The 22,174-nt window shown below is 37.5% G+C and overlaps 1 protein-coding gene across 3 annotated transcripts in view; it reads left to right on the forward strand.

Moving 5' to 3' along the window:
* The window catches only part of ASG3 (SNF2 domain-containing protein / helicase domain-containing protein), a 380,591-nt gene that overhangs the window by 147,311 nt on the left and 211,106 nt on the right, over positions 1-22,174 (forward strand). For all 3 annotated transcript variants that reach the window (XM_089415440.1, XM_089415438.1, XM_089415443.1), the window contains one exon: positions 1,036-1,216. In XM_089415440.1, the coding sequence (XP_089271566.1) occupies positions 1,036-1,216 (181 nt within the window). The remainder of the gene's footprint in view (positions 1-1,035; positions 1,217-22,174) is intronic.

The following is a 22,174-nucleotide window of genomic DNA, read 5'->3' on the forward strand; positions in this document are numbered from 1 at the left end:
GAAAATAATCCCAAGATAAACAAAGTATAAAAACTTTAGATCTTTATTAATCAAAACCCTTGAGGTAGGGTAACACCATATAATTACTCTTAAGGAAGGAGATCACTCCACAAGCCATCACTTGTCAATACAAAACAATACTTGACATCTTTCAATGGGGAGTCTCTAGCCTCTATATAGGCTTCATACATACAATACCATGGGTAATTACCATGAGTCTCTCAATACTATACATCTAATACAATGGGCTTATCACATTATTTCTAACTACTTGTGGCCTCTTACATTATGCGGGTTAACCACTTTATTTATTAACTATGGCCCATCACATTATTCCCTTGGGTACCTCCCTCTGTACCCCATAATATCCCCCCTAGATATATTACACCCACAAGTTGGTGGAAACATGGTTAATGTGATTGCTACTGGAAATCTAAATTGGAAATTGTCATTGGGCTTCTAAAGGAACATTGAAGTAATTGTGCTAATCATAGCACATACCATTGTCAAGTAAAATTAACACTTCATCTTCAGGGCTATAATCTATTTTAGAGGGCTTCTCCATGATGGAGCTACCTCTATTCTTTTAAGAAATAATGCTTTTTATTTACTTTTGTCTTACAACCTTGGAGTGGAAATTCCCTAGGCATTCCTACATTTTCTATTTGCTATATTTTTGAGTCGCGTTGACCTATTTTGGTCATTGGTAGACATCAATATAATTTTATTCTTTCTTAGTTTACAATACTTTATTAGATAATACCGATATAAGAAAGACTAATGCTAGTGGCAATAAGGAAAACTTTTGCAGAAAGGCTTATGCAGTGTCCACTTCACAATCTAGTTTAGCTAAGATATTTACTTGATTTTGATGAAACTCATGAATGGCACGGCACGTACACTATTAGAACATTTTGCGAGTTCTATTACAAGGTTTAAATAAAATGATTCATTGAGCTAGTTTATAAATGAAAAATCTTGAAGTTACATAGATATTGTTGGATAACAGTTTAATTTTAATATTTCACATTGCAGGTGCTTTACACTACTCTTCAAGATCAATTTATGATTCCAAGACGATTGTTATTAACAGGGACACCTGTGCAGAACAATCTTTCTGAGCTTTGGGCTTTGTTACATTTTTGTATGCCTCGGATTTTCGGTGAACTGAAGGATTTCATCACTACATTCAAGCGAGTTGCAACCATGACTCAAGGTTATGTTAGTGTTTTGGATAAACATTTTAATCCTCTGAAAACATCTTATTTTACTATGGATATGTAAGGAAATTTTAACTACAGTAGGATTTTCATTGTGAAATAGAGAAGTTATTCCATGTACATGATTCTTAATAGTTGTACTCATCATGGGAAATTAACAAAATACAATTCAAACATTGTTGAACTATGCATAATTTGGAACTTGGGTTTGTTTAATATCTTTCTAAGAGCTAACTATTTTTATCCAACATGTAGCAAATTTCTTGTACAATGTAACCTGCTAGAGTTGCAATTATTTATAATCAAGATATTCATTGTTCTTATGGCAGTTGAAATCACTGTATCTGTAACTACCAGTATGGTTTCTTACACACCAGCTAAAATCCTTGTGGTTCTGATGTTGTTGCTTGAAACTTTGAAGTATTAGTGCATAATTTATCGACATCAATATCATGTCATTTACCTGTATATGCAAACAAGAACTCAATTGACATCCTTTTAGAAGTTGGAACAAAAGAATGCAAAATGAGAGACATAAATGGTGACTTTGGGGTAAAGGTACCTTTGAGTGTTGCCTTGCAGAACGCTAAGTCACTTAGTGATTGAAAAGGCACAATAAACAAACTCCATCCATGCATAAGAATGAAGTAGACGAGTCACCAATAAATCACATGATCATATAGGCTTCATGGATACAAAGATGCATGGGTTCATTTAACATGCTCCTGCATTTACACCCCACAATCACCCTCATACCTTCCACTTTAGTGTGTTGACAAACTCCTCCTTTAGACGTGCAAATGCTCACATTGTGTACTCATTGTCTAAAAAGTTTTCTCTGTTTTTGCATCCACATTTGTACTCAATTGCATTCATGCTACAAAGTAATAGATAGTTTTTAGAATTCTAACAGAGCCATCCTGGGAATTTTCTCACCTATAACTTGTAGAATTCCTTATGACTTTTAATGCAAATTCAAAATTTTCACATCTCACTAGAGGTTTCTGTTACCGCAAAATCTAGAAGCCTAGTGCAAACCCTTACTGGGCACTCTAGGTTAAATGCAACAATGAGATGAGCCACAACTATCACCTTAGTGGCTGTTCCCTGCTGTTCTCTAAGGCTTCCCCAGACCCCAACAGGTCTTGGCGATTAAGTAATCTAAGTATTCCTAGGCTAAATACCTTCTAAGGAACCTGTTAATTAGACACCCCGGGATAATATTTGACAAGGTAGGGTTCCAGGTGAAATGAAGTAGCGAGTTCAAACAACCTATGGGAAAGTCTAGAGGTCTGAGGTAAAGTCATGGAGATGCTTAAATAGAGATTCCTAACACATGCTACCTTAATGAAATGATTGCTGTTATAATTTAGGGTTTATAATTAAGGCAGTTTACATCATGCAAAATTTATGACAGCAATAAAACAACCCACACTTAATGATAAACAATAAACTATCATAGGCTATTTAATTGGCAAACAAGGGAAAAAATTACAGCAAATTTTCAATGGTTATAAATGTAAAAACTAGCTATCAAACCCTTGATGTCAGCCCTGTAATTATGGTTAAAAATGCATTAAAATGATATTTTTGTTTTTTCAAGCTAAGAAGGCTGTGACAGTTAAGGTGTTTATTGATATTTAATGCAGATTTTGTCATAACGTAACACCAATTTACCATAGAAAAGAAGAAGAAGAAATTATTTTAATGATTGACACAAAGACTAGTGCCTTGTCAATCTTGGGTATATGGAGTCAAAAATGGGCAAGGTCAAGGGTGGAAAACCTTGGTTGGAGAATGTAAGTGACAGAAAGCTTCTCAATCAAACCCTAGTAATTTTCAATCAATTGGAGATTTAAGGTCAAGGAATGCGATTCTAAGTTTTCTTGATGGATGTTAGGTGATAAATCTCGCAAAAAACATTTTAGAGCCATAAAATATTCAACATATTATGAGAACTTCATGAAAACCCTAATTCTAGCACATTGCAAAATTCAAGAAGATACAATAAAATAGCACAGTTTGTTGATTTTTTCACAAGATGCATAGTAGAATATAATTTTCTGCCAGATAGTTACTTCCTAATGTTTTCACACAGTATTCTTATGCCATGATATCATTTAGCAATTACACTTCAGAAAATATGAACAGTAAATGCAGCGGAAACAATAAAGATCATATAAAAACAACCATGCACAATAGAGACTGTTGGCGCCTTGCTTACACACCTATGTTAATGTGGGAAAGATCCTTAACCCCACTATGTGTGGCCTTGGTGGCAAAGCTCATAGAAGGGGTTGTCACCTAATCCCGACTCTCTTTGTTTAGGCTCTCTCTTAGCTAAAGCCAAGCGGGGTGGACCCTAAGGAAGATTTCTAAGGAAAATTTGCTAAAACTAACAATTTCTAGGAGATGATTAGTAGATCAATTAGAGCATCAACCATTCAAAGACTTGAAATGTAACTTGAAGCAAGGAATCAAACTAGCAAGTGTAAATAAATTACGAGCATATAATAATTATCAAAATGTAATAGATCAAAATGACTCAACAATATATCCTACGAGGCAAATTGATGTATGTAGACCAGTGCCAAATAATTCAATCTTGTAAGAAACAAAATATGCTCAAAGATATTAGCGACACTTGCAAATAAAATAATGCTTTCAATATACAACAAGCACAATGTGAAGCTCCAAAACAAGTGTTAGAATCAACCAATAAAAAATATGAGGTACAACTTTGAAAGGAGAGCACTGAATGGAATTGAATGCTTTCAAGTAAGATATTGCTTGTACTTGAAATAGGAACTATGCTCATGTGAAATATAAATAATGATATGACATCAATGGAACTTTATGCTAATCAAATGAGCATGAGCAAGATGCAAGAATAAAACTCAAGTACTTGCAAATGAAAGTGATGTAAGTGCTTTCAAAATATATTGCATGTATTTGAGAAAGAGCTAAAATGATGAAATGTTCAACAAGATCCAAGCTTCAAATGCATGCAAAACCATTCAAAGTTGTAAGGTGGTTGTGTGTGATAGTGTTCTTGTAGATTTTAGTTAAGGGCTAATCTAAAGTGTTATTTCCTTTCAAATCCTTCAACCTGGTAAGGACTGAGATGATTGCAAGAGGCCTTAATTGGAGAAGCTTAACTTCATTAACGGGTATCCACTTAATCCTTCAAGTCAACCCACATGCCATCGTTCCTACAAGGGACTCGACCACAAGAGAACTGCGTGGTCATGTGTTTAACTTTTTCTCCAAACTCAGATTTTTTTGGGAAAATCCAAAAAGATTTCCCAAGTCTATCAACCAAGCTTATGCTTGGAGGTTAATTTTAGGCATGCATTGCTTGAGTAAGTGAGGTGTAGATGATCAAGGTTAATTGCAAGTGAGAGTAGTGCTCCAAAATGTGAAATGCTTCAAAATAACTTAAACCAAGATGCTCATTCACATTTAAAGAAATACTATACTTGCATGAACAATGAAATGAATTTCAAATGATAGCTACAAATGATGAAAAACTAAAATCAGCAATAGAATAAGTTAGATCAGATTTGCAATTTGTGTAAAAGAGAAAATGTAAAGTGTAAGTTGAAATGCTAAACTATCCAAAGAAGAGTGTGATTTAGTGAGCAAGTTAATGAGTGAAAGAAAGAGGGTTAAGCTACTTGCAAGAATGAAAAAGCAACTTAAAAATGCAAAAAACAAGAGACCAACCACAGATGATGCCTCCTACTAAATGAGGAGATTGGGATGCCAAGGGGAAATCCCCAAGCTCCCACAAAACACAAGATTTGCTTTTATTAATTAGAGAAGAAGCCCTCTTATAGAGAGATGAGGGACTTCAAGGCTTGAGGAGAGTTTACAAGAAGCTCAAAAGAGCAAATACTCTCAAGATCAAGTAAGAAAATACAAGAAAGATAAATTACAGCTTGTGCAAGGTTACAATTCAAGAGTGCCTCCAAGAGGCAACTCGCTTTCCAAAAGAATCTAACTTGATAGCTCCACTTCCAAGTCCTCGAGAGAAATCCTTGTGCAAATGAGAGGAGGCAATGGTATGAGAAAGAGGTTTGATAGATGAGAAGGTTTCAATGATGTCTCTTTATTCCTCAAGTCTTCCATCTACAAATCCTTTCAAGTGTTGCTTCCAAAACGCTTTCAAACCTCCATTAGAACTGCACCAGCCATGGGAGCACAAGAGATTGAATCAATAAAAAATACAAGTTGCAAGAGACTATTGTACAAGTAAAATACAACTTGCATGCAACAAAAAGGAACTAGCATTCCTCCTTGTGCACAAGCTAGAAGGAGTAAATCCTTCACAAGCTCTTAAAGCTAGATCAAGCAAATGTAGCACATAAGTTTTGACAAGTAAAATTCAAATTTGATAAAATTAGAGAGCTATGGTAGAAAAAATCCCTTTCAAATTTGCTTGATAAGTCCTTGAGAGAACGCTTGCTTGATGTGAGTTCTTACAAGTTACAACCTTTGCTTTGAGAGTGAGTTCATTCAACCAAGAATTTACCCCATGCTCAAGCTTTTTATCAATACAAAACAACTTCTACACACTTAAAGGAAACATTAGCATCACAAGAGACTAGATTGAGCAATGAGAGAAGAGGCTAAATGTTCAACCAAGAACATCCTAGTGCTCATCACTCTAGAGCATCTCTCTAGGCCAAAAATCGATACAAGATAACTTGGATAAATCAATCCACAAATCCGACAAATGAGCTATAAATTTCGACTTCAAGAAATGTAGAGAATGAAAACATAAATGAACAATATTACCTCAAAGATAAAGAAACAACATCACATCAAGAGTGAACCCCAAAGTCTTGACTTTATTAGCATATGAAAGAAGTGAGTACAAATTTTCCTAGAGTTTTGCTAGCACAATAGGTTGCCTAAGAATTGCATACAATGAGGAGCCCAGTGGCTCGATTTGTAGAGAAATTGGAGAACATCCCAATGAAAAACCCCCATGCCAAGTGGAGAATGGTGGAAATCCCAAGAAGAATTCGAATTTGCAGGTGTAGAGCTCTCATCCAAGTGTAGAAACCAAATTTGGGAGGTGGCACAACGTATTTCTTCAACCCATGTGCAAAATTCGAATTTCCCTTTGCTGGCTGCCATCTGTGGATGACTTAGGTGGAAAGGGGAGTTATCTTCCATGAAATCCTCAACAAAATTGCTCTCTTTGACACCTCTGCAAGTCATACCCAATCTTCCCTCCATTTCTATGTCTCAATTGTTGTAGGAGCTGCTAGCGTAAAGGGAAATCTGTTGTGCGTATGGCACGAGGGTGAGAGTTGCGTACAAGTGTATGATGGAGCTGGGTATGGTGGAGACATACTCCATAAAAATCTCAATTAAATCTTCCATGTGATCCTTAATAATGCGTTGATCTCCCTTTTCTATTGCGTGGAATTATTGCTGGGCATGTGCGTATTTCCTTGGCGCTATACACTATTCCTTTGTTGACTTATGCGTAGACCATGCAGAGTGAGGTGGGCTCCATTCCCCACTCACTCACTTGATCCCATATTTTAATTTCTTCACATTTGAATTAAATCAAAGTTGAAATTTTTGCCATAAGTGATGTCTCATGAACTTGACATGATGTCTTGTTGACTTAACACTTGGAACCTTTGACTTGTGGGCCTTAGGTGGATGCCCAATCACCTTCACACTTGTCTTCTGACTTGCCTTGATTTTCCACTTCATTTCCAAATCATTTGGCATTATTTTCTCCATTTTTTATTTTTTGGGCTATTTTATTGCCATATTTTCTCCTAGACTTGGGAAAAGTGGGTTTTGAGGGGTAAAAACACATTTTATGGCCCCAAAAGTGTGTCTTAGTAGAAAGTTTAGGTGTAGAAGTCCAATTTTGATTACTCATACCCACTACAACTTTTCTAGACATCACTTATTAAAATTTACATAAAAAATGATTAAAAATCCCATCTTGCAGGAAATTTTTAATAATTAAAAAATGACCCCTAGACCTAATGAAATTCCGCAAAATTTTACAAGTGATCTAGCATGGTAATATACATTAACTCTAGACACTAAAAGTCACCCAAGGCTCTACTATTAGGCCACACTCCAACTTTGGGGTTATGTCTGGGAGAAAAACCATGACTAATTATTCGGTGTTGAAAAAGACGAATAATTAGTTATGTAAAAAATATTAGAATAATGCTATTTTAGTATTTAATGTTCATTTGTGATCTTAATTAGCAGTTTCTTATTAGAAACTTGCTGTTTCTATTTTCTTAGTAGAAACTTGTTGTTTTTGTAAATACAGTTGTATTATTTATTGAGCTTCATTGCTCATTATAAATTAATTCAATTCATTCATTGATAAAAAAAAACTCCCTAGAGTGAACTCACTTGATAGCAATATTATCAGAACTGGACTGAAACTAGTGGAACCGGCTGTTTTTGGCCCAAAACTGGTCGGAACTTGTCCTCCAAACCAGAATAGGCCAGTTCGGTATCGAACCGACTAGTTCTATACTGGTCTTGTGCAGTTTGTACCTTACCAAGTCAACGTAAAAAAATTGCCTTTTTTTGACTTTTTGATTTGGTTGGCCCACTTCTAATTCTCCCTTAGGCCAACCTAATATTAAAGCCTATGGTCCTATTATTGCTATGCATTTCATGGTAATGTTAATTTCTTAAAGTAAAAGTGATGTTATCCTTAATCTTTCATTTCCATCCTTTTACTTAAATTTTTAACATTACCATGAAATGACTTATAGGATGTTTGAGAGTGGTTCCAACTTCATTGGATTTTATATGGAGAAAGTAGAATTTTAGATTTCACTCAAAATCCAGCAGACTTAACAATTTTTCAGGATATCAAGATTGCAGGGATTGCAATGTTTCCATTGGATTTTGTCATGTACAAGGGTAAGGAATATTTATTTAATAAAGAGCACCAATCTCTCTATGCACTTTGATGTTAGTGGTGTTATCACAATAAACTTTTTTTTTTAAAGGTTTTTTTAGAAAAGGCTAACAATTTTAGTGTCAGTGCTTTTAAATGTAATAAACAGGGAAATTACTGATAGTGGGGCTATCAACGTTTTAGTGATCTGATAAACAGTTTGCTGAAGAAATTCATTGACAACGGGCTCATAAGCTATTCCATTGTGACTGACAAGCCAACCGTCAACGCCAACACAAAATTTTAAATTTAAAAGGTTGTGATTATGCTGACCACGTCAACCTCAACAATACCCCTTCGAAGGGGTAAACAGTATTAGTTAATAAGTTTTCTTTGTCGCTATGAGTGAATGTTATTATAATGATTTTACCATATGATAGGAAACCCATTCGCAATCGTCACCTCGTCTCTGCAATCATTCACTTGCACAACTCTAATGTTCCGTTCCGCATGTCAATATATTTTACATGTCCCATCAGTAATTTTTGTTTTCAGTTCGGAGTTAATCACACTTGGCATTGTTGAACCCGTTTTACTCACAGGGATTCAGGATCGAATCCCGAAAACACCACACAACGCAATGGGAAAAGGTGGTAAAGCAAATCATTCTGAGCCCAAAGCACCAGATTTGCTGGACATATACCTCAATATCTAACGATTGTTTCAGCAAGCCGGTTGGAGTGAGTTTTTCCATTGCTGTACCGACTACCACGATGCAGTGGCCCGGTCTTTTGCTTAGGGGTTTTATGGAAATCGTGTGGAGGTTGGAGGTCTGTTTTTTACAGTTACAAAGCAGTCAATTGTTGAGGCTATGGCCTTACCAGTGGATGGAGAAAGGATTTTTCACAGTGACGTGTTGATAGGGACCGATGTCCCTTTCTTTTTCAAAGAGGAGTTCAAGGGTAAGAACTGGAGGGCCGAAGTTCAGAAGGAATGGTTGCAGGATAAATGGCATGTCCCTCTTCGCCTCTATCAGCAATATTTCACCTACGAAGGGAGATTCAATCGGGTAAACCTCTATCACTTCTACTTCCTTGCACATCTAACTGGTCAAATTAGAATTAATCCCTGTTTTTATGTACTAGAGAGTCTTAGGTATATGACACCTAGGTTCAGGGCTCGAACAAAACCCTCCTCCCATTTCATATATCACAAGGCTCTGATCAAACTCCGAATTGAAAACTAGCTAGCCAGGGCAGGGAGGACTTGGAGCCATTTCTTGTTTTGGGGAGGTATCCAACCTCAACGCCTTAAAAGGCGAAGAGGAAGACCAAAGATTTTCAAAAAGGGGAAAAAGACCCAAGGATAAGCCCCTATTGAGCCAACTCCCAGCCATAACAACACAGAGGTCCCATCTACATCCTCTGGCCCTAAAATCCTCAAAGTCTACCAGAGAAAATGTGCCAGGCTCATTAAGCGAGACCATGGATCTCCTATAAACCTATCTGCTGATATTGGTCCTCCCCAAGTTGTCAGTCCACCTATTGAAGCCTCCCTTGCAGACACAACTAAACCAGAAATTGTTAAAGGCAAGGAGGCCGAGATTGAGACCCAAGAGGAGGAAACACTGTTTGAAGTTTTTAAAGGTGGCAAAAGACCCCATACAAGGCCAACAAACAAACTAAGATATAAAATTAAACTAAAAAATAACCCAGAGTTGGCCAAAGAGGTGATTGATGTTGACAATGTGCCACTGAAGGACCTTATCATCAATAAGAAGAAGGCTGCAGGCTCTAAGAAGAACAAAGACAAAGAAACTAAAAGGAAGGGTCCTATGGAGACAAGGCAGAGTAAGAAACAAAGACTGGAGAAGGTGGATGTACTTCTCAGGGGGTTTTTGTTTTATCGCTGACAGTCAGCCCAATAGTTTTTTGCATACAGCGGAATGGTCAGGAAGTTGACATTCCCATCGTCAACGATTTTGGGTGAAGCTGACAGTTCCACTGTCAGCTATTTTGAAACGAAACTGTATCTCCGCTGATAGAAGATGATTCAGGGACGAGAGTTGACATTCAGTCTGTCAACGATTTTGAAACAGGCAAAAAAGAGATGCTGACAGTGATTTTATCAGCGAAAGCTACAATTCATAAAACCAAGGAAGCTGACAGGAGTGGTATCAACGATTTTCACCAGAATGTCTGAATGAAAGAAAGGATAAACATAAAGGAGGTTTTGGTGGAAACTTGATCCTGTTTTGTAGAGGGACCTGTTGTGCCAGCTATGATGATGTTCTATCAGTAGGGACCTGTTTCTATTTTCGAGGAAGATAGTTTGAAAGATATTTCACTTAACCTATATATCAACATATTTTCTAGTAGCTATTTTTAGGAAAAAAACTGAATGTATTTAAGGTTTCACATGCATGAACTTGAAGATATTTAGATATTTTTTAGATTATTGTAATTAATCTGAAAACTATTATTTTGTAATCAGTTGATGTAAGGTCTATAAAGACAGTTGGTGAAGAATGAAGAAGGGTTGGATTTTACTGAAAACATTTACATTCTGGTATATTTGAGCAGTCTTAAATATATTACAGTTTTTGATGAGCATTTTATAGGAAATTCATGTGTTGTAGTTCCTTGTCAGTTTTCTCTTTGTTATAAAAATTTTTCTTCATGTCTGGAAGTTTTAGTATATGAGATCTAGATTGTTTTATGTTCTTTCTCAAAATTCCTCGGCATTAGTATTTGTTACCTTAATCAACTATAAATTTTGTCACATTTCAGTTCTTTTCTTCCAAACTCTCAATTTGTCAAAGGATTTGCTGCTATCATGCTTTTTGTATCTGGCTCATTAGGTTTGTAGCATTACTTGTTAGAACTGGACTCCATGCCCAATGGTGTGTTTTGTAAACAACCCAACCAATTTTATCCTATAAACTAAATTTGGCCACATAACTTAATTGCGAAACCTACTACTACAGTGATCTAGAGTAGTTGAGTTTTAGTGAGAGATCCTTCTCCGGAGTCCGAGTTGAAGGGCCAACTTTCAACCTAAAAGAGGTTTGAAGTTATTTTAGAGGTTTTCCCGTAGTCACGTTTCCTCTAAGTGATAACAATTAGCAATGGTTGTCAAACTCTTCTATCATGACTCTACTAAAAATGTACCCATCACTCAAACAAAATCTTGACTTCACATGCTATGCTTGTTATATCTTATTTTAATGCTTAGAGGGTTATATTGATGACAAAGTGTTAATTTTAGGCAACAATGGTATGTTCTATGCTTTAGAGCAATTTTACTTCAATTTCTTTATTAGCCCAATATCAATATTCAGACTAGCAATCACATCAACATGATAGTAAAATGCAGATAGAACATAAACATAAACATTAGAAGACAAGCTAAGACAAGAGGACACAAGATGTGGCACCAGCCAGGGACAAACCCCAATGTGGGGAAACCCTTGATCAATTCTTCTTATAGTCTTCAATAGTTCAACAGAGAGAGAGTACAATTTACAAATCTGATTTATAACAACAACAAAAGAGCCCTAATCAGAAAAGTCAATGTTGGTCAACAGGGTAGATTTGACCCTCAACAAATCGGTCAACTTCAGTCAACTTAGGCCTCCATACATCAAGATGAATCAACCTTCAAAACAACCCAAAAACAACCCAATGAAAGTCTCATCAAACAACCCACTTACGGTCAGCCCTAGCTGCAGTCAACGTTGGTAAAACTGTCCAGAAATTTCGGCCTCCTGAAATTTCACTCTCCTGAAGTTTTGGATGTGTGGAGAAAGAGAGGCCCAGAAATCCGTACCCAATCAATGAGGAGAGAGAGAGAGAAGTGTGAAGATGAGTGTGTCCAAATGAGGCTAAGGCACCATGTATTTATAGCAAACGTTGAGGATGAATAGATGTCATTGTTGGGCTTCTGAGCCTACATAAGTTTGCTGGCCGACCTTGACAATTTGTCGATAATCAAAATAAATTCATAATTTCATTTGTACATGTTAGAATCCAATGATCTTTAGATCAATCCTACACCTCTTAGAGAGAGGAATCCAAGAAAAATATCATCTATCATAAATATGGTGACCCATGTGTAGTTTGGCCTTAGTTGCCAATTTTAACACTCCCTCTCAACTAGGGAGAACTCCATCTTCTAATCCATCTACCAATCTGTACTATCTTTGCCATCAATGCACTGCTATGTTCTGCTAAACTATGAAGAAGAAGAAGTGATCGAAAATGTATCATACCATTCTCTACCGACCTGTAGTCAATCCCAATAAAAGGAGAGTGTGTCATACCACTCTTAGTGATCCGAAGTCAGTTCCAATCAAAATAGAGTGTCTCATACCACTCTTATTGACTCGAAGTCAGTTCCAATTGATCCTAGATCAATATCGGTCATCCTAGCATAGGGAGTACGGTAGTACACGATGCATCCATCGGTAGTACTATGGTCCCTACTCTCATTTCCCTACTCATTGGCCAAATGAGAGGTACTTCCCATGAGTCCCAGACTGTATGGGTAGGATGTCTCAACAAAATTTTGAATCACTCATCCTGCCTACATGTCGCCAAGGGGTATCGTAGGGGAATGTTGAACCACTCACCCTCTACACAACAAATCACTAGGGGAAAGCTGAACCACTCACCCTATGGTTGCCCATCGCTCCAAGAAGTACCTCAAGGCCCCCGGAGCTCCTAGAGCTCAATGTCCATCTCATATAAGACCCTCTTAGGAGGGTCTCTCCACAACTCCAAGTCGTTCTTGGAAGGCCAAGAACTTGACCTTCCCCAGGGGCTTTGTTAGAATATCAACGACCTACTTATCAGTCCCAATGTGATGGAGCCTTATTGCTCCTTGTTGTACCATATCCGCAATAAAGTGGTACCTGATATCTATATGCTTGGAGCGATCGTGAAACACAGGATTCTTTGATAATCAGATCCCACTCTGGTTGTTCCGGAGGATCACGGTGGTATCCAACACATCTCCAAACAACTCATTGAAGAGCTTCCTCAACTAGACAACTTCATAGGAGGCCATACTAGCAGCTATGTCTAAGGCTTCGGCAGTGCTCAAGGAAACTGATTTCTGCTTCCTTCTCATCTAGGATATTGAAGCAGAACCCAAAGAAAAACAACATCTAGAAGTGCTCTTGCGACCCACCAAACTGCTAGCCCAATCAACATCAGAATAACCATGCAGCCTCACATCTCTGATAGTGTATCTCAATCCATGAGTGATTGTGCCCCGAAGATATCTCAGAAGATTCTTGGCACCAATTCAATGTATATGATGAGGCTCAACCATATATTGGCTCAATGTGTTAACTGCAAAACATATGTCCGGATGGGAGTTCACCAAGAACATCAGTGCTCCTATGAGTTGACGATACTCAAAAGCATTTCCCAATTCAGGTCCAACAACACTACCACATAACTTCTTAAAGTTAAGTTCCACTGGGGTAGTCACAAGCTTGTAGTCCACCATCCCAAATCGTTCTAATATCTTCACGACATATTTTCCTTGAGATAGGAAAATTTCACCTCGCTTTTGCCAGATCTCCAACCTTAGGAAGTAGTGCATCGATCCTAGTTCCTTCATCTCAAATTCAGAAGCGAACTCCCTCTTACATTTGTGAATGAGAGGGTTTGCACCTATCAGAAAGAGGTCGTCCCCATAAAGTACCAGAATGAGATGTTTATCATTTTCAACCTTAAAGTAAAGGTTCAGATTGGCTTCACTTCTGGTGAATCCCAACTTCATCAAATAGCTATCGATCCTCTCATACCAAGCTCGGGGTGTTTGTTTCAATCCATAGAGAGCTTTCTTCAACCTGCATACATGAGATTTGTGATCATGAACCTCAAACCCCTCGGGTTGTTCCACATAGACTTCCTCTTTGATTGAACCATGCAAGAAGGCGATCTTGACATCCATTTGATGTAGGTTCCATCCTTGCGAGGCAACAAAGGCTATGATGGAGCGGATGGTGGTGTATTAGGCAACAGGTGCAAATATCTCATCGTAATCTACACCTTCCTTTTGAGAGAAGCCTCGAGCAACAAAGCGAGCCTTGAACTTTTCTGCACTTCCATCAGCTCCATGCTTGATTTTGAAGAGCCACTTAGAAATGACAACCGATTTGTCCTGGGGTCTAGGGACCACATCCCAGACATCATTCTTCATAATTGACTCGTATTCTTCATTCATAGCATCCTTCCATACTTGTTGGTTCATGGCTTCTTCGAATGATGAAGGCTCATTTTGAATGATAGTACTCATGACGGTCAAATATCTTTGATACCTGTTTGGCTTCTTGCTTTCACGGTGTTGACCACTACGTGTCAACTTCCCATAGCAGTGCACCCCCTTTTCTTCGCAAAAAGGGATAGCGCTTGATCGACATGTCTGTGCCATTCGACAGTCATTGTCGACTTGATCATACTATGTTGTAAACCCAGTTTGCATGTGTGAATTGTAAATAATCTTAGTAGAGATGAGTCATGTATGTAAATTCCGTAGGTGGACCTAATTTTCTAGTGATAATCTACGTTCCAGAAGGTTTTTCGTCTCACCGATCCATGATCGGCAGAGTTTTCCTTCAGCCTAATCCCAAAGTCGGAATGGATTTTGTCATTAGAATCTTAGGAGAATCCTAGTGTGTTAATCTACTAGATTATAGTTGTGTCGCAGAACTGGGTGGTTTATGAGGGTCTATGTCAGATGGATTTTCCCCCTTGAGGTGTAAAGTTGTAAAAGTCATGATGTAAAGTGTCTTGAGGGTTAGGAAATGTTTTAATCCCCTCATAAGTCCTAAGTCCTAGGTCCTAGGTGATTTTTCCAAAGGCTAAGTTCGAGGATCCATTTAAAAATTAATTAAAAATTAAAAAATTAAAAAATTAAAAAAAATAACTGAAAAATAAAAATTAAAAAAATAAAAAAATAATAAAATTTATAAAATAAATTAAAAAAAAATAAAAAAAAAAAATAAAGTAAAAACCTAAAAATAATAACATAATAATATTTTTGAGTAAATAAATGCAGAATTTCAATTTTTAATTCATTAAAAAATTCGATGGATGAGATTAAGAGATGTCTTGATCCTCATCGACGGTCGAGATCATTTTGACATGGATCACTCGACCTAGCTGTTGGGAATTTTTCCTTTAAATAGGGTGCTAGGGGTCATTTGAGATCAGATTCGATCTGTGAGTCTTGTGCTGAAGAAGCTCTCTTGTAAACTTTTTCTGGTGCTAATAAAGAAAGACTTTGGGGTTGAAATCTTGCTGGTGTTACTCTCTGGAAATGCTGTGAGCTATTTTATTTTCTGCATATTTTAATTTTCAGCCATTAGTAACAGCTTATTGTAGAGTATTGTTGAGCACAGGTATCTTGTTCACTTGCTAGGGTTTGAAATGGTATTAGAATTTCTGAAGTAATGGCAGGTATCTCCATTGCATTTGAGATCTAGTTCCGTTTTCTCTCTTTATTGATGGTTGAAGTGAGTTATGCAGGAAACCCTTATTGACGAGGATCAGTAGGCGTTTGGGGAAGTTCTAGGCTGAACCAGCCAACCCCTGCAAGCATTTTCTTGCAGAGCCCAGCCAGTTTCGATCCTGGGTTTATTATTTTTGTGTTCTGATTTGCATGAGAGATTTCTAAAGCATTTCATAGAAAATCTAAAATTCTGAAAATATTGTTGATGATAACTGACAAATCTGGCTGTTGTAGAGCTATAATTTTGTAATTTTGGACCAGTTTGCAGGGTTTTTAGTTTTTAATATTTGCATATATTCTCCGGGTGCTTCTTTTCCATTTGCAGGTTGCAGGTCTAAGAAGAATTTTTTTTGTGTGAAGTCAGATCTGGCCCCAGAAAATAGCTTTTGCAAGGGTTGCAATTTCAATTGTTTTCAGATCTGGAAGGAATTTTGCATCGGTTTCATTGATATCAGCTTCTGGGGTTTGGAACATTTTTTTTAAAAGGACTGCAAAATCGTTCAATTTTTTTTCTCTTCTCAGCCATTCTCATTGTGCGTCTCTGCCATCCTCACACGATATTTCTGCCCCACAACTTCAACGTTCTCATCCGTCTGACCTCCAGCCTGCGGCAGCCCCATTTATTCGTGCGATTTCCTGCACGCTGCATCTCCTCAGCCTGCCCACGCAGCTCCTTCTCTGCCTTCATCCACAGCTCCTATCATACTTCACTACGCATTCCTTTACGCCTTCTCTGCAGCAATAACCTATTCACGCATTGAGATAACCTGCACGCAGTTAGATAGCCTGCAACCTTGCGTTGTTGCCAAGCTTCACCTGCGTGCCACCAATCCGGCAACGCATTCCCTTCTCTGCCGTCACCTGCAATAAACCTGCGTGCTGCGTCCTCTTCCCTTTGCAACCTTTCCTTCCGCGATCGATCCATTATCGCCGCCGTCCAGTTGCTTGAAGCCGCAAACCTGCGGACACAGCAAATTCGCATTTCGATTTTTTTTATTTACGTTTCATGTTTTAGGAGTTAGCATTCATTTTTTAAAGAAAAAAGTTACGTGGTTTTAGTTAGCTTAGTTCTTTTTTTAATTTTAAATTTAGTTTTATATAGATATGTATGTATAAAATATAAAAAAAAATAAAATTTAAAAATTTAAAATTTTTTAAGGGTAGCGTTTAGTTTTAGTTTCTCTTTATATTTTTTAGGTTAGGGTTTAGGTTTATATTTTGTTTAAATTTTTAGATTTAAAAAAAAAAAAAAAACTTAAGATTTAGATTTTTTTTTTTTTTTTTTTTAGTGTTAGAATAGATTAGATAGGATTTTATTTGTAGGTTTTAAGTTTAAAGTTTTAAAGAAAAAACATAAAAATTTTTAAAATTTTAAAATCAATAAAAATTTATAAAAATTATAAAAAAGGGAGTTTCTTTTCTTTTAAAGTGTAGATTTAGATTTTTAAGTTGCATTTAGTTTGAACTTTTGTTTTAAATTTTTGTCTGAAAAAACATAAAAAATATTTTGGAAATATTTTGCCAGATTCAGTCTTGGCTCGGGGACTTATCACGTTTTATTTTTTCCTACTGAGATTAAAATTTTGATGTGGAATTAATGTTCATCATTTTTATGTGATTTAGTATGCTTGAATGATCATGAGTGTGATATCTGGTTAGCGTTTAAAATTTCGTGGTTGTGTATCGAACTTTATCTTTCGAAGTTTTGAATTGCTGGAGTATCATTTAAGCATTTTCTCGCATTTAATAAAATTAGCCTTTGTTTGAGTTATTTGATGATAAATGATTGCTCTACATGGTTTATATTTCTGCAACATCTGATAATTAATCGTTTAAACATTAAAGGCACTGGTCTATTAATTCAATAAAATCTATCTAGTGCTGGTTTCCTTTCGTGTCTCCCAAACCAACTGATTCACAGTTGGTCATCCATTTTCCTATAGGGTCTACCCCCCTTAGCCGCGGGAGACAGGGTTAAATGGAGAGATCGGGGATCAGGGTGACAGCCCCCGGTCTGAGTGTTGTCGTGACAATCTGTGCGACAACACACGGAAAGGCCCCCTTGGTGCAATGTGTCTCTTGACATCTTCAAGAGTCTCCCTAAGGCATGAGGGTCTCCTTTTGGAGGAGGATGGCTCATGAGGAGGAGGATCAGTAGGATCCATAGGTTCATCTACATCAGCGTTTCGTCTTCTTTTGCAACCTGATTTTCGGTGTCAGCATCTTTGTCCTTCCTTAGGATAGGAAGGTTGTTCATCTTCCTGAGGGCCATATCTTCGTCGAAGGTGACATCATGACTTTTCTCAACTTCTTTTTGACTAGCCACATAAATTCTATATCCCTTATAATTTTCACTATAGCCCACAAATATTCCTTTCTTCCTAGATGCACCCAATTTTCTTCTTTTCTCTTTCGCCACATGAAAATATATGGGACTTCCAAAAATTCTAAAATGAGAGACATCGGGTTTCTTGCCGGTGAAGATTTCTTCGGGAGTGTTGGAGTCCAATCCTTGATGAGGCCATCGGTTATGAACAGACACAGCGGTATTTGTAGCTTCAACCCATATAAACATCAAAAGCCCTTGATCATGAAGCATGGCGCGAACAACTTCTACAATAGAGCGATTCTTCCTTTCAGCCACACTATTCTTCTCGGGAGTGTATGGCGTTGTAGTCTCCCTCTTAATGCCAACTTCTTTGCAATAATCTTGGAATTCATTAGATTCGTACTCAGTCCCATTATCAGTCCTCAATATCTTGATTTTCCTCTTGGTTTGGTTTTTGATAAAGGCTTTGAAGTGTCGGAACCAGGTGAAACTTCGTCCTTCTTCTTCTAGAAGTAGATCCAGGTCTTGCGAGAATAATCATCCGTAAAGGTGAGATAATATAAGTATCCTTGCAAAGAGTTTACGGGCATCGTACCAGATATGTCTGAGTGGATCAATTGCAATATATCTGTGGTCTTGCTATTGCTTGAGGGTAATGGTCTTGCGAGAATAATCATCCGTAAAGGTGAGATAATATAAGTATCCTCGCAAAGAGTTTACGAGCATCGTACCAGATATGTCGGAGTGGATCAATTGCAATATATCTGTGGTCTTGTAAGTTTTCCTTTAGCACATCCCAAACATACACCTTCATGTTCTACTTTGAACTTGGGCATACTTGTCACCATCTATCTCACATTTGGTAGGGCTTTATAATGGGCGAACCTCCGGTGCCATAGTTTAGATTGTAGAGATTTGTCGCAAGACATGGCTCCCAATGGACTTCCTCCAACTTGATACAAAGTGTCAACCTTGAACCCAAGAGTAAAAACATCTTTAAAATTTCTTTTCCAAACACGTACCTTTCCATCGATGAATGCCACCTTGAATCCTTTGTCCTTCATGGCTGAAATGGACACCAAGTTCTTCTTGAGATCAGGTGCACATAGTACTTCTTGCAAATAAATAGTGTTACCTTGATTCAATTGAAGGGTAACATTCCCTACTCCCTTCACGGGATAGGTGGCATCGCTTCCAAGGATGACCTCCAAGTTTGTCTCCTTTTCTATCAAATTAGAGAGGGATTCCTTGTATCTAGTGAAGTGCCTTGAGGCACCACTATCAATCAACCAATTTCCCAAAGTGTTCGGAGGAGAGGCAGTGGAGAGGGCCGATATAACATAGTACTCTTTTTGCTTATTGTTAACAACATTTTATTCTTCATACCCGGAGTTACTTGATTTCTTGGAGGGTCGACCATTTCCTTGATGTCCTGCATTCCTTTTTCCTTTGCCATTAGACCTGCCATTCCTTTGATCGTTGTTGTTGAAGTTGCCCTTGGAATGATTGTGATCATCATCATGCGATGTGTCCCTTCTATTTGGACACTTCCTTGCATAGTGGCCAAACTTATTGCGAACAAAGCACCTGCCCTTCCTTCCTCCCTTAGATTCAGTCTTTCCATGGAAATGACCTTTAGACTCTGCATTATTTCTCCTTTTGGCATGAGTGGAGAATGCAACTGGGTTGCTTCTATTAGAAGGCATTTCTTGCTCCATCATTCTTGTTTCTTCTTGAATGCATCTCGACATCAATTCTTCAAACCTTGGAATTCGATCATTGTTGAGGACGGTGGTTCTAAATACATACCACTCGGTGAGAGTCCTCCAAATGTGGTGAGAGTAAGTTCCCTGTCAGGGATGGCTTCTCCAATCGAGTGTAGATCATTTTTGATCTCAGTAATCCTCAAGAAATAGGATTGAATATCCTCGTCCTGGCCCTTCTTAATATCCTTCAACTTATTCTTGAGAAATAGAATTTGATTAGCATTACTAACCTTGAACATGCCGACCAACTTGCGGTAGATCTCCTTGAGGTCTTCAATTCAGAGATGTAGACCACTAGATGCTTGTCAATGGAATCCCTGATAATCTTCTTTGCTTTGACTTCAGCCCTATTGTACTTGGTCTTTGCAGCAACCGATGCATTTGAAGGAGGTTCAGGGATTTTACCGTGCACATAGTCCATCACTTCTTTTTCTTTCAAGATCAAATCAAGAGGCATCTTCCAGCCATGATAGTCAGATTTATCATGGAGCCTTTCTTTAGCCAGGAAGTAGGATGAGGAACCCATTGAATCTTTTTTCATTGTCCCACTGTCTTTGGTGATTGCTCTTTCACTCTTGCTTGGGCTTTGTTTTCACCTCACCTCTGATACCATGTTAATTTTAGGCAACAATGGTATGTTCTATGCTTTAGACCAATTTTACTTCAATTTCTTTATTAGCCCAATATCAATATTCAAATTAGCAATCACATCAACATGATAGTAAAATGCAGATAGAACATAAACATAAACAGAAAGCGACAAGCCAAGACAAGAGGACACAAGGTGTGGCACTAGCCAGGGACAAACCCCAATGTGGGGAAACCCTTGTTCAATTCTTCTTATAGTCTTTAATAGTTCAACAAAGAGAGATAATACAATTTAGAAATCTAATAATTTATAATAGCAACAAAAGAGCCCTAACCAGAAAAGTCAACGCTGTTCAACAGGGAAGATTTGACCCTCAGCAAATTGGTCAACTTCAGTCAACTTCGACCTCCAAACAACAAGATGAATCAGCCCTCAAAACAACCCAAAAACAACCCAGTGAAAGACTGGTCAAACAACCCATCTGCGGTCAGCCCTAGCTATAGTCAATGCTGGTCAAACTGTCCTGAAATTTCGGTCTCCTGAAATTTCGGCCCCCTGAAATTTCGGACGTGTGGAGAGAGAGAGGCCCAAAAATCCATACCCAATCAATGAGGGGAGAGAGAGAGAAGTGTGAAGAAGAGTCTGTCAAAATGAGGCTAAGGCATCATGTATTTATAGCAAACGTTGAGGATGAATAAACGTGACTGTTGGGCTTCTAGGCCTACATAAGTTCGCTGGCCGACCTTGACAATTTTTCCATAATCAATATAAATTCATAACTTCATTTGTACATGTCGGAATCGGACAATCTTTAGATCAATCCTACACCTCTCGGAGAGAGCAATCCAAGAAAAATATCAGCTATCATAAATAAGATGACCCATGTGGAGTTTGGCCCTAGTTGCCAATTTTAACACAAAGATCCTAATATAGGCAATGGTTGTAGATTTGGATGCTACTCATTCTTCAAATGAGGATGAGGAGGATGATTAGGATGATGATTCTGATGATGACCTTGACGATTATCACTTGTAGGCTGTAGTTGTAGTATTGTAGACTGTAGTATCATACTATCATGTTATTTTGGACTATACAAGCCTTTTAGAGCCTGCTTCTTGATGCTTTTTGGTTCAACAATGTTTTGCTCTAAGTGCTATTTTGGTTATATGCACTATTACTTGCTATATAAATAAGAACGTTTGCATATTTGTGAATAAATGGTTTGGATTCATATGGATACATATGAATATATATGTTTTTCTTTAAAATATGAATATTTTGTGTGATTTTGGTTATTTTTTTTTTTAATTATTATTTGGTTTTGTACCGATTCCTGGTCCACAAGTTTTTTCGGTTCGATCACTGGTTCAGTACTGATAACATTGCTTGATAGTAAATATTTAAGCTACCTCGGCTTGTTACATGGCTTTATTCATCATGCTAACATCATGTTTACAATATCCCCACAGCGCTGCGAAACTTGAGTACGACTGTGAAACTTGAGTACAAAATGAAGAGAGAGAAGAAAGAAAGGGCCAAAAAGTCTTGATGAAATTTGGAACTCTTAATGATCTGAAGGTGTAGAAATGCTTTGAAATGTACTTTGGGCATGGAGTCTTCAAAAAATCTTTGAATGCAACTTTAATGATCAACAGAGAATAATTTTACCCTGGGAAACCCAACTTTGGGAGAAAACTCAACAAGTTTTTTAGGAGAAATTATTCTTCAACAAGGCTTACAAATCAACAATTTATCTAGAAATTTGTGCCAATAATCCAAGTCAAATACCATTCAAACCCAGTCAAAACACCATCAAGTCAATGCTAGTCAAACCAACCAAAA

Source organism: Pinus tabuliformis, chromosome 6 (genome assembly GCF_031772625.1).
Source record: "Pinus tabuliformis cultivar Carrire ecotype Pingquan chromosome 6, CPIR1, whole genome shotgun sequence".
Taxonomy (NCBI): Eukaryota; Viridiplantae; Streptophyta; class Pinopsida; order Pinales; family Pinaceae; genus Pinus; species Pinus tabuliformis.